This window comes from Gekko japonicus, unplaced genomic scaffold (assembly GCF_001447785.1).
Source record: "Gekko japonicus isolate JY-2015 unplaced genomic scaffold, Gekko_japonicus_V1.1 scaffold960, whole genome shotgun sequence".
NCBI classification, from domain to species: domain Eukaryota; kingdom Metazoa; phylum Chordata; class Lepidosauria; order Squamata; family Gekkonidae; genus Gekko; species Gekko japonicus.
The window spans coordinates 554,068-568,401 of record NW_015160866.1 but is presented as its reverse complement, the minus strand read 5'-3'; the positions used below and the strand labels follow the sequence as shown (position 1 = coordinate 568,401).

General features: G+C 41.4%; 1 protein-coding gene across 1 annotated transcript in view; it reads right to left on the bottom strand.

Moving 5' to 3' along the window:
• Window positions 1-14,334, bottom strand: part of BTBD9 (BTB (POZ) domain containing 9) — a 255,390-nt gene that overhangs the window by 14,551 nt on the left and 226,505 nt on the right. Inside the window, 1 exon segment of the mRNA XM_015422015.1 lies at window positions 5,231-5,309. Coding sequence (XP_015277501.1) covers window positions 5,231-5,309 — 79 coding nt within the window.

Here is a 14,334-nt window from a genome sequence, read left to right as displayed (position 1 = left end):
AAAGAGCCTCTTGCTCAGGGTAAAAGAGGAGAGCGCAAAAGTTGGCTTGAAGCTCAACATCAAAAAAACTAAGATCATGGCATCCAGCCCCATCACTCCTTGGCAAATAGAAGGGGAAGTTGTGGACGTAGTGACATTGGTGAACCTAAACAGCATGATAAAAAGTAGAGACATCACCCTGCCAACAAAAGTCCACATGGTCAAAGCAATGGTATTCCCAGTAGTCATGTATGGCTGCGAGAGTTTGACTATAAGGAAGGCCGAGCGCCGAAGAATAGATTCTTTTGAACTATGGTGCTAGAGAAGACTCTTGAGAGTCCCTTGGACTGCAAGAAGATCAAATCAGTCAATCCTAAAAGTAATCAACCCTGACTGTTCCCTGGAAGGCCAGATAATGAAATTGAAGCTCAAATACTTTGGCCACCAAATGAGAAGGGAGCACTCACTAGAGAAGTCCCTGATGCTGGGAAAGATTGAAGGTTAAAGAAGACGGGGACGGCAAAGGATGAGATGGTTAGACAGTGTCATAGATGTAACGAACATGAAATTGAGCAAACTTCAGAGGACGGCGGAAGACAGGAAGGCCTGGCGGGATCTGGTCCATGGGGTTGCGAAGAGTTGGACTCGACTGTGCAACTGAAGAACAACAAATGTTTTACATTTGGCACACGGTGCCCTTGTTTGTTAGCTGCCCTGAGCCCGTTCATGGGGAGGGCGGGATAAAAATATAATAATAAATAAATAAAATAAATAAACCAGTATCACTGCCATACTGTCTGTATTCAGCTTCAGCTTATCCTGCCATGGGTTCTTCTGATACACGTTGGAGAACACACTTTAAATGCACTTTTGCACTTGTCTGCAACTGGATTTTCCTGTTTCCCACAACGACTGCTGAAATGCACTGAAAGTGCGCTGCAAGTCTTCTGATTCTTCTAATTGTAGGTTGCTGATGTAAATGGCTACTCCACATTTTTTATTTTGTGCTGAAGCAAGATATGCTTTGCCCAATTTTTGATTGTTTAAAATATGTTTGTATTCCTTCTTTATATGAGTTTCTTGTAGGTGTAATATATCAGTGGTTTTGTTTTTTCAGTTGATTTTCATGAGTTTTGGAGAACTGATATTTACTGATGCTATTTTTAATTTATCCATTTTGCCCTGATATTGTTGCCACATACAACTTATCCTTTTCTATGCTTGTTTCTTCTTCAGAGTTTTTGGTCTGTGAACTTTGCTTCAAGCTACTAGCAGACTGCTTTGAATTACTTGGAGATTCTCCTTCTGTTCCTCTATATAAGTTCTCTGCTTGCAGTTCTTCAGCCAATTGCTTGGCTTGTTCCTCTGTTGCGATTATTTTTCTTCCTTTTGGTAAAAAATACCTGTATTGCAAATGGTATTTCCCAACAATATTTTATTTATTTATTTTGTAAAATCTGTCTCAAAAAGTTGAAGTCTTTCCTTTTCTTTAACACATTCATTGGTAAATCCTGAAAGATCTGCACTTCTTTTCCTGCAATCTTGAGTGGTGATTCCCTTTGTTTATTTAGTATTGTGTCTTGTGTTTTCTTGTAGGTGAATCGAACCAGTACATCTCAAGGTAGCTTATTCTTGAATGCAAATCTTGAATTCACTCTACAAATCTGGTCAATGTCAGGAAATCTTCCTCTACCTTCAGATAATTCTGAAGTAAATCACAGAAGTCCCCCCCCCCCCAATTTGGCCTCTCAAAATCCTCTGGGATTCCTCTAAAATGCAGATTATTAGATCCACATTGAGTTTCTAGGATTTAAATTCTTTGTTCTGCCTTCTCAATCCGAAGAGCCTGCCTTTCTAAATGTGTGTCATTATCTTTTTGCTTCTTTTTGATTTTTATATTTTCTTGTGTTTGTTCTTGTAATTTTAAATTAATTTCTGATAGTCCAGCTAATCTTTCTTGACACAGTTCTTGAATGTTCTTCTGGGTTCTTTCCTCGGATTATTGAATATTTCTCTGAATACTCTTCAGGCAGAAGTTCAGTTTAATAGAATGGCTTTTAAAATGAACAAAACATTTAAAAATATTTTCTTGCATACACAAAGGTTATCTTCACGCACACAGTGAAGATCCTTGTGCGTTGGTGGCAACTGCTGCCAAAGCAATGTCTTAAAAATCTGTACAACCAATCAGAACTCCTTTGGCCAATCAGAAGCAAAAACCCCAGCTGGCCACACCCATCTTCTAAAAACACTTGGCAGGTGCCAGAAAAGGTGCTCATGGATGGCATGATGCCCCATGAGCATTACCTTTGGGAACTCTGCTCTAAAAGATCCTCTCTAGAACAATAATTGAAGGCTTCCAAGATTATGTCATGAATGAAAGCAGCTCTCATGACCCACCTGTTACACTTAAAAAGTACTCTTGTGATCCCATCGGGAACAACAATATTATGTATTATTTCTGATAAATTTATACATACTACAGAACACCATACTATTTAAAACAAATTACTATTATATTTCTGAAACATATGCAGCTTTTCTAAAATATTGGCAATCCTAACATATCATTCTTGCTTATATTTATTAGCTTCTATGACCAAAGGTCTTAAGCTCAATTATAAAAGATGAATAACATATAATTCAAAAGGCCATTAGGGCTTAGTTTTACCACTAAATGGGGATTAAGAGAACAATTTTCCTAGCAGCAGGCTATCCTGTACTTGTCTACTGCACATTTATTTGCATATTTACAGAGGCATTTGATAATGATCACTGCTAGTGACAGGATGCTGACTTCCAAGCAGAACACTGTCTATCTATTCTGATGATTACCATGATCCTAATTACTGCAAACTGTAAATGCAGACACACACAATATCTAAGCAAGTATTTAGTGTGGAAAAAACAAAGGGGGAAAAAAAAACAGAATAAGCACAACAGGAAGCATGTTGTTATTCAGTAACCACTTAGCAGTGCTAATCATTGACTAGGTTCAAAAGTTTACATTTTATAATTTGTAAATATTTTATTCTCTTTCATCTCAGGAAACCACCACAAATGCTTGTTGAGAGTCAAGCAATGAATGGTTAATGCCATTCCAAGGCCATCCCCAAGTCCAATTTACTGCCTTATTTATAATTCCTCATTGCATGAAATATGTATGCATGAACATGCAATATTACTGCCTTTAAAGACATTAATCTATTCACATATAAGATTCCAACAGGCATTGAAGTGCTTCCTTGGTTATCTATTGGGGAGGGGAAGGGGAAGGAATTCACACGCATACAGACAGTTTAAAAGGATGAATAATTTACCTACTTGCATTTGTGGCTTCTACTTTAATGGTGCTATTATTTATTTTGTGATATGACGTTATTCACTTTTTACAGGAGTAAAATATAGCAGCTCTCTTTCAGAAAAAAGATCATCAAATGTGACTGACAGGGTTATAAATATGCTAGCCTACATCAAGATCTTGGCTCTAAGACATATCTAGTGAAAACTCAACAACATTACTATATTAAAAACCACACACACACACATATACATATATTTCCTCTCTCTATATATATATAGAGAGGGGGGGGGAGAGGTTTATACAATATTTTTGGGCTTTCCAGTCCATGGATTCACTTCAGCCTTTGTTCTTTTTTTCTCTCTGTTTGCTTAGGCTAACAAAGCAACACTGATAGGGATGGCTGTGGGCTTACATGTGAATAAGATAGCAAATACAGTGACTTCTTTCCTTTCATTATGTGAAGTAAAATCTTGGCTGACAGTAACTACAAATGCACCAGACAAAATGCACAAAGTAAGCTCAATCCACGGGATACAATTCAGCAAAGATATAGTGTTGGACTGTCCAGCAGAAGGTATTGATAGATACAGATCGTCTCCATTTTCCTCTCCCCCACCCCCAGTAGTCCCTTCAGACCCCAGAAAACTTGATTTTTGGGGTCACAGGATCAACATGGTGTGACAGCCCCAGTGAGGAAGAGGCAAGATCATCCTTCCTGTTTTTTCTGTCAGTGATGGTATGTTGATGGAGAAGGGAGAAGGAAGCAATTTCACTCCCTTTCCCCTCTTCACTGCAGCTCACAAACCTGCATAGCTATTACTCCACATTGTTCCTGCAACTTTTGCTCAAGAGACTGGATCCAACCCACACATCCTAAATTGCCACTCGTAATCTATAACTCCTGAAAAGACTGTGGTTCTGCACAGGGGTGAACTGGGAGGAAGAACTTTGTGAAAAAGGGCCCTGCCATCCCAAAGGAGGGAGGTAGGGGAAAAGAGCCTGCACAAAAACCTCAAACCACACCCAACTTGGCTGGGCTTTACTGTGTGGTGCTCAGTGGGGCTGCAGTGTCTCCTTTCCTGCTCAGCATTCAGTGACGGCTACAGGATGTGGCTGTACCTTGTTTGGTGCTGGGGTGGCAGCCTCCTAGGCTATCAGCCAACTGGGACCTCCTGATGGCCTTGATGACCAATCTGCCCCTCATTCCAGGGATTCCCAAGCTCCTAACCCCCAGTAAGGCAATGGCACTCACTCTGAGTGATCTGGGGCTAATCACTGTCTGTCAATTTACCTCACAGGGTGGTGGGGAGCATGAAATGGGGGAGCCTCATACAAATCATGTCCTGAAGGAAGAATGCTTATCTTACAGAGAAAAAAATACAAATACAATAGACCAACAATTAAAGCAAACCACATTGCAAAGCAAATCAATACCTGGCTGGCTTCCTGATTTCAACATATAACATTTTTATATCCTTTCATTTGAAAATCAACCATTGATTGCCATTTCCCTTATTTATAGATCTATATTGCCATGCCAGTGCATCAGAATCATCTGATCACTTTTAACAATGTACATGAGCAACATTCAACATTCAACTGGTGGACCTCCGGAAGGCACCTGGTATTTTGGGCCACTGTGTGACAGTGTTGGACTGGATGGGCCTTTGGCCTGATCCAACATTGGTGTCCCTTATGTTCTTATCTTATAATAAAGGCCACACAAACACTGCAATGATAAATTTGTAGACTTGGTTGTGAAAAGACTTTTACAGACAACAATAAATTCTTTATATATTCACTTAAACAACACATCCTGTCTCTTTTAGTAGGTTATCCAGGCAGAAGAACCAAGTTAACCTTTGGCAGCCCTGAATAATGAAAACTGTGTGATATAAAACCTATTTCAGGATCAATCATACAGCAGGCTTTCCTCTCTTAAGTTACCTCATTAGCTGTGTTGTGAGTTCCAACGATTCTGATAAAAGATGCTGGTTGTCTGTCAAAACATATAGCTTGCCAAGATCTGAAAAACAAACCAGAGCAACAACAATGAGTGTTAAGAACAGTCAGATCAAATTTCACTGACTTTATAAATTAGAAAGAAAAAAACATTTGGAACATTTTCCTGTCATTCCTAAATAAAACATATGTGAGTATACAGATGTAAAACATTTGGAACATTTTCCTGTCATGCTTTAATAAAACATATGTGAGTATACAGATGTATTTTGTTTATTAATGCAATTCTGAATCAACTTTCCATAGAATTACTAAAAGTGACTAACAGCCAGACTAACAAATATAAGTATCCCCCAAAATGTAAACACCTTAACAATTGTATTAAAAACTGAGCAAAATTAGTCTTCAACTGGTAGGTCAAGACAAATGGGTTGTGCCCTGATCTTATGTGACAGAAATGACAGAGAACTACCAGATGCAAAGGAGGACAATGTCTTTTATGCCTTTAACAACTGTGCATAGTTGGTTTCTTTGGTGTTCTCAGCTGCCTGCATGTTGTTGGCTACAGAATGTCCTGAGGCACATGGTATGATTACGCAGCTGAAACTAAGCAGGTCTAGGTCTGACCAGCTCTTGGATGGAGGACACCATATACATCCTAACAACACACAGAGAGAAGAGAACATAATAAAAGCTCTTTAATAATGACATGGTGTAAGTGATATAAGGACAGCTTTCTCCTGCCCCATCTGGCATGCTGCACCGATTCAGAGTTTCTATTCTACACAACTGGTAAAAGTGCAAGAGCCCTGAAATTCCTCTTTTACATCTGGTCATCTTAGAGAGAAAAGGAGGAAGATGGGCCCCTGGACAAAATAATTCAAACAAGATCCCATGTTGCATATCAAAAGTACAGTTGGGTTCTGAGTATGATAAGACTAAAGGCTACTACTGTACTGCCCAGTCACACAATAATTTCTACATGGAAATATCTTACTTGCTGTTATAAACACATTCCAACATGGTAAAGGTACATTACTAGGAAAGGCACTGTTTGGAAACATGTCACATGGTAGTCTGCTCATGTCATTTATAAGATCAAGCAAGACATTCCCATAATTCTTCTGCTGGTGGTATTACCGATTTTTTAAAAAAAGGTTGTGTAGACTCCTCAGAAGAATGAATCATACTTTTTTGTGATTTTAACTATACAGATATATTTTCAAAAACAATATAAATGGTAGGTATATGCTAGTTAGAAACAGCTTGCAGAAAACAATGTATTTGTTTTTGACATTTTGGAAATGGTAAATATTTATACAGTTTCAATAAAACAGATAAATATTTAAGCTATTAACCTTTTCATTTTTTATTTCACAAAACTAAATGATCAAGCTCAGCTACAGATGATAGGAATGGTAAGATTTTGGCAACAACCGACAGTTTATGGGTTATGTCTCTTTTTTTAAAAATGCCACAATAGTGGCTTATTGGCTTTACAGAAAACAGAACTGTGTTTTGTATTTAATGCACAGAATTGCATTAAATATAAACTTTTGCCTCTCCCATTTAATTTTACAAATCTGACACAGCAATCCTTAGAGTACCTGGTATGAAGCCCCACTGAATAGTTCTTAGTTGATCAACTAAGGGTTACTGTTTGACAATGGCATCCCAAGCAGAATTGTTGTTGCTGTTGAGTCACACAGTCGAGTCCGACTCTTTGCAACCCCATGGACCACATCACGCCAGGCCACACGCCATGACAGGAACAGGAATCCGGTGTCTCGCTTCAGATGATGCAGTTCTGTATCCTATATATATGCCTTGTTGTTGTTGTTCAGTCGCACAGTCGAGTCCGACTCTTTGCAAACCCATGGACCACATCACGCCAGGCCCTACTGTCCTCTGCTGTCCTCCGGAGTTTGCTCAACTTCATGTTTGTTGCATCGATAACACTGTCTAACCATCTCATCCTTTGCCGTCCCCTTCTTTTACCCTCAATCTTTCCCAACATCAGGGTTTTCTACAATGAGTGCTCCCTTCTCATTTGGTGGCCAAAGTATCTGGCCTTCCAGAGGGTTGATTTCCTTTAGGACTGACTGATTTGATTGATGGGTCTGGATGCCATGATCTTAGTTTTTTTGATGTTGAGTTTCAAGACAACTTTTGCGCTCTCCTCTTTCATCCTCAGCAAGAAGCTCTTTAGGTCCTCTTCACTTTCTGCCATTAGAGTGGAATTGTCTGCATATCTGAGACTGTTGATGTTTTTCCTGGCAATCTTAATTCCGACTTCTGATTCATCCAGGCCGGCATTTTGCAAGCAGAATTACACCTTTCTCAACCCATTAACTTAAATGGATATAGAAAACTATAACCTGGTTTATGATAGCACTATTAGTTTCTGAACACCTGACCCTAAATTATACTAATCTTGCCACAGATTATCTCTTCCCCCACCTCCTTTCTGCTACTTATCAAAGCCTGCAGGGAGGGCACAATGGAAAGATCCCAACTCACACCAGTAAACCTTTGACACATCTATGCATGGACAATGTATCCTGGTGGATGGCCATCACGGGAGCTGTAGCATACTCCCTAAACACAGATGAGTCCTTCAGTGCTTAATCAGAGCCACTTTGCTGCCCTTAGGGTTGTCAGCCTCCAGGTAGGGAAGGAGACAGAGGTCAATAGGGATGTGATGCCATAGAATCCACCCTCTGAACATGCCATTTCCTTCAGAGAAACTGATCTCTGTAGCCTGGAGATCCACTGTAATTCCAGGAGAAGTGCAGCCCCTACCCGGAGACTGGCAACCCCTTAATATTTGGATATACTAAGAAACACCTGACAATCAGGGGATGTTCATACAAACGCACCCATTCCCTTTTCACACATAGAGATTCTAACTCTGAAAGGACTGAAAGGTGAGACCTGGTGATTCTTGAATGAGTTCTATGTAGATGAAACATCTTAATAATTTTATGATCACATTGTCAAAACATGTGATTTGTATAATCGCATTGTCAAAAAAAAATGTCAGTGGTCCTCCTCTGTGCTACTTTGATCCAGGAACCCGCAGAAACAGTTTTTTGAAGATGCTCTCTTCAAAGGTGGGGGTGGAAGGTGGAGAGAAGCCAGGCATGTTTACCTGAGATCCTGAACACATGCAGCTGCTGCATTCTGAGTCACACCATTTGTCTGTCAAGGTCTCTTTTCCCACTGTGACTGACAGCTGCCCAGACAAAAGGTCTACTTGATCCTTTCAACTGGAAATACTGGGGATCAAACCCTGGACCTTCTCCATGCAAAGCCCTGACCCCATTCCTCCTACAAACAGCTTTGTTTCTTTTGTTTACAATTCACTTAGTCTTCCTCTGAATCACGTAGTGGAAGGTAATGTTTTCTTATTCCTGCATCACAACATGAATGATAGCTAGAAAATGAACCAATTTTTCTATGGTGATAATTTGTTTTTGTTTTTTTGGCAATGCCAAGAAGTCCCAGCAAGAACTGTGGGCCCCGTGGTGTACGATGAGATAAATGTATGGAAGACTAAGTGAGAAATATACCATCAGTATGTACACAAAAACATAGGCATTATAATTGGAAAATATAATCATTACTTCCAGCTGAGGCTCATGCCTTGAAGAAAAGACCAGGGACCAGCAGCCTATGCTCAGGCTTTCCATGAGGGTCCTTAAGCTGAAAGCCAACAGTGCATGCTGCTTGGTCGGCCAAAGTCCCCTTGGTGCCACAGCTTCATCTCTTAAAAGAAATTAGCCTTGTTATAGCCCTGGGGTATGTTATTTAATACTCCATATCTCACCTCAGTCATCCCCTCCCAACTCTCTCATTCTGCCTGAGTCCCCTAAGGAGAACTGTAATTGATGATTAGCATTCCAAAGCCATGCTTGCATCCTGTGAGCCCGTCATATTTAATTACATTTTAACTATATTCGTCTTCAATAATAGCCTGAACATAATTTAGATAATTATCTCTCGCTCTCTCATTCTCAGACTCTGTCTGTCTCAGAGCTCCTTGCAACGAATATTGCTTTCTCTGCTCAAACACATAAACAGACTCTTGGGCCAAGTACTTTCATCTCTCCAACAGCAACAGCTGTCACTAAAAAACTCAGTGGCTTTGAGCATCCCGCAGTCAATTCAAAGAGAAATCTTCATACTGCTTCTTGCTGCTTTATTTTGGGGAGCAGAAGGGAAGAGGCATCACTACCCAGGACAAAAGCTGTCTACATTATAATGGACTGTCTTTCTTGCAGTTCACACTGCACACCTTGTGCCATTTCAAACACAGTTGTACAAACATTTTTAGAAATGTAAAACAGAATACTTTAAAAGGCATTTTCCCTTATGTAGCTTTCTTTCAGAAGAAAGCAAGGGAGGAAGAGATCAAAGAGGTGACCACTGACTTGTAATGAATTGTCATTTTGAAGGTACACCATTACATGCATTTATTATAAGTATCATGTGGAACACAAAAATTTCTGTGCATAAATAATTGCGGGTGAACTCAAAACTGATTGAAAAGCACTCAGATGTGACTTGCCCACTGTATACAAAGAGCAACCTCAGGGACAGACAGAGTGCTTTACTGGAAATAGATGGGCCATTCTTCCTGTTATAATCAAGAGCCCAAAACCTTTTGAAAATATATCATCATAAGATGCCACCATCTAGAATCATGGAGTTGTTAGAGACCTCCGAGGTCTAGTCCAACCCCCTCTACAATGCAGGAAATTCACAAATACCTCCCCCCCACACCCCAGTGACCGCAGTTCCATGCCCAGAAGTTGACAAAAAACCTTCACAATCTCCAGCCAAACTGGCCTGGAGAAAAACTGCTTCCTGACTCCAAAGTGGCGATCAGCATTTCCCTGGGCGTGTAAGAAAGGGCCACAAGAACTAAGCACTGATGCAACCCTTCCTCCCCTCCCTCTCATGATCTGCCTAAGTTCACAGAATCAGCATTGCTGACAGATGGCCATCTAGATTTCAGGTACCTAGAAAACTTAACTCTGGTTTTTATAGAAACCAGAAGGCCTCCCTCTATAAGGAGAGAAAGAAACCCAGTATTAAGGGACCACCAACCTGGCACGTGTAATCCATGCATTGCATACAGGATGAAAGTACAGTTGATTTTCTAAAAGTAAAGGCTATTATGAAAGGCAAATCAGAAATTCATACAGTATTTTAAAAGGCAAAAAGCAGAATTATGAAAATGGCAAAAAGGTATTAATAGAGAATATAAATATTTCAGTACTGTTTGGTGCTAGATGTACCTTCAAACAAGCACAGTTCGAAATTTACTTCCAAATTGTTCTTAGTAAATGTCCTAAACCATGTCGCATCTCTAGTAGGCAAAATTAGGGGTTAAGCCATTTTGTGTGCCTCCCTAGAGAGTTTCAAGCATTCCTAGAAATCAGCTTACTCACAACTTAGTCCTAGGTCTTATTTGTAAAACAGCCAAATGTATGTCAGGGGTGTCGACCAGCCACCCACTCTGATCTGTGCTACTACTGGCCAAACACCCTTTGTGCATATTGCCTTGCAGGACAAGAGCGCCATGGAGTAGCCCAAGCATATAGTGCAAATACAGTTCCACTGCAACTCCCTACAAGGAATAAACGTTGGCTCAATGATTGTGCTATGTCTCCTAAAAGGAGCAGTCAGTCCATCATATGGGGGGACCTGGGAGTAGGGCTACCAAGTACTTACCGCAAATTGGCGAGGGTCGTATAGTTCTTGGTGGGAACATTCCTGCGGGGAAAACACAGGCGCTGCACTATCCTGTCGCCCAGACATGACGTGGGCATGTAGCTGGGCGACGCTCTGGCAATGGGGCTGAAAACTCGATGGTACCATCAAGTTTCCAGCCCCATTGCCAGAGCGTCACCTGGCTACGTGCCCAGCGTGCTTACGTCATGTCTGGGCAACAGGATAGTGCGACGCAGCCGTGTTACACACAAGAATGTTCCGGCTGGGAAGCATGTGTCCCCCGCCAATTCGTAGGTGTGTGTGTGTGTGACTGCAGCACCACTTGCAGAACTCTTACCCACTTGCAGAATGCTGCCAGTTACTTGTCTCTCTTTTGTCTTTGTTTGGGCATATAAGCTAGACTGCTTCAGAGCTCTTCCCATGTGGGAACTCAACTAGTATCCTTAGGAATATTATCCCCCTCTGCCTTTCCACTGAGTCATGCCTGTCTCTAAAATCTTCTCTACACGGCTCCATATGGCTGATGTGGACAGATGAGAATCCTGGGGATGCCTAATGCCCATTGTGTCTTATTCCTGTGACCCCCAGTTGGGTGAGTGGTTAAAGAACTGCTCATAATTGGGCTCTATTCTGGCCCCTGGTTCCTGTTTTCTTGTTGAACTAAGATGAATTTTACCTTCTGGCCAATATCCCACTTACTGGGAACTGAATCCATGCCTCCCATTTCCTACAAGTATGCCTTTTCCCGGTAAGTTAGTGGCAGAGATGTCAGTGATGGGACTGCCTTGGTGAGAGTGCAGTTGCATGTTCCTTTGTTGCTGCCCCACTGTCTGCATTAGCCTTGCATGGCAAAAGACTGGTGCTCCCATGCCCTGCTCTGGCCAGGACCTGAACTCTTGGTGGGTGGGATCGTGAGAGGTGCATCATAGCTGCCAGTGCTGAATGAGCTTTGGGAGCTAGGGAACGTTGTGGCTGGATTGGTCATATTTCCCTTCCTGAGTGTTCACCTGGCAAAAGGAAATGAGGCTGCAGATAGGGACTCAAACTCACACCTGTGGAGCTCAATGGAATCTGTCAATTCCTGGTGGTTCTTGTACCACCTGGCTGCCTGGGAGGTAAGGGGTCAGCTGCTCTTCTTCCCTTGCCTTTGAATGTTCCTAGTGCAGGTGATGGCAGTGTGACATCAGAAGGTCATGGTCACACCAGAAGACAGAGGTTAGCTGTGCCTGAGTCTGCTACTCACTGGAGAAGCTGGTGGTACACCACTCCCTGACTGACACAGGAAGGTGAGGTTGCTATGCACTCTGGTGTGATTGTTATGCGGTTGGAGCTGAGAGGTATTTGCATCACTATTTTCCTCTCTGCAGAACAGTCAAAGGACATCAACTAACAGCAACGATACATTGTCAGAGTCTTAGGATGGGTCTGCCTGGCTCCCAGTTTTATGCACAAGCCTGGCAACAAGCCACGTTCATGCCTGTTACAGACAAACCTTTGTCAGTGATGACATCTGAATACACAGTAGTTAACTGAAGCAGATATGGTAGTATTGATTTCCCTATATTAGTGGGGATGGATGTTATTTACAGGTGGGTATGTCTGCAAACTTCTTGCTCATTACATCCTAGCCACTGTGGAATCATAGCCTTGTATCAATCTCTGTTTCCTCCGTTCCCAGGACCCACCATTTCCCCTTTTATTAATTTCATTCTGCATGGGTTACCATAACTTCAACCCTAGCCTAAGCAAAGGACAAACTGACAAGGTGCAAAGGACAAGAAGTGGAAGGGCACTGCCACTTCCAAGGTAGAATCGTCAATGAAGTTTGGTTTGCTACTCCAAAGTGCTATTTTTGTAGGCAAACATTTAACCTAGTTTTAAAAGGCTGAATTCTGGCTTGTGTATAACATTTTCACTGTGTTGAACATTATCAGCCTCTATACTGGGGCACAACTACAAAATTAGTATGGATGTACACAATTCACAGTGCGATCCTAAACAAAGTTACACCCTTCTAAATCCTCTGTGGTCAACGGGCTTAGAAGACTGCAACTGCACTTAGGATTGTATCATATCATGCTTAGGGAGGACTCAGTGACCGTAGAATGTCAGCAGCCCATTTCACCATTCTTCTTCCCCATCCCTCAGAAGATTGTGCAAACTTTGCCAGTCTCTCCTGTCATGACAGTATAGAAATGTTTGATGTGGGGATTTCACACAAATAGCTCCCCAAATGAAAATATGATAATGCTACCATGTACCATTTCTACTATCTGTGCTTAGACTTTCAAAGGTACCCAACTAACTTTCCCTCAATGATAATTATCTAACCAGATATTGAGAAAAGTAGTTATTATTAACTAGGAAAAAGGCCCGTTGTGGAAATAAATACAACGGTGCCTAGAAAGAAGCTCTGGGAGGGTGCCCTGACCTTGGACACTCAGTGTCAATTTGCTGTGGCGACCTCAGCAGGGTATAATGACACTGAGTCCACCATTTTCTCTCTCTCTCTCTCTTTTTTAGCCCCCTGGAGGGGATTTTTTATTGCATTTTTTAATATACTACAAACGAAAAATTGGGAATGGGTAACTACATCTAGGGAGAAAGGAAAGAAAACCACAACTAACTAAAACCCGAAGAACAGGAGATCATCACAACAGCTTGTATAAATGTTAAAGTTCTAATATTACTTTGAACATAGTCGGCTATGCTAATTTTTTGATCTTTTAATCCAAAGTTTTAACCATTCAAGAGAAGCCCCAGAGCATCCCACAATAAAACTAAAGTTTTAAGGCACAATTCAGAGTTCTTCAGCCGTCATTTTGTCTTATCTTTTCTAATCCTCAATTTATATGTACGCTTGGGGGCAGCCGCCCCCTTATCAGAAAGCGAGTCCTTGTCAGAAGACACCAAGTCCAATTCACCACTGGATTTGCTGTCATCTTCTTCCTTCTCGACCTCAGCTGGCTCTCCCAGCTGCCCTTGCAGGAACTCACGTGCTTTGGAAACAGAGTCAATCTTTTCTTTTTTATCTTGTAATTTGAAAATGACTCCTTCTGGAATTAACCATCTGTAGACAATGCTGTAGACAAATAGAGAGCCAGTTTGGTGTAGTGGTTAAGTGCGCGGACTCTAATCTGGGAAAATCGGATTTGATTCCCCACTCCTCCACTTACACCTGGCTGGATGACCTTGGGCAAGCAGTAGTTCTGATAAGAGCTGTTCTTGAAAAAGAGCAGTTTCTGGCAAGAGCTCTCTCAGCCCCACCTACCTCACAGGGTGTCTGTTGTGGGGAGGGGAAGGGAAAGGAGTTTGTAAACCACTCTGAGACTCCTTGGGGTAGTGAAGGG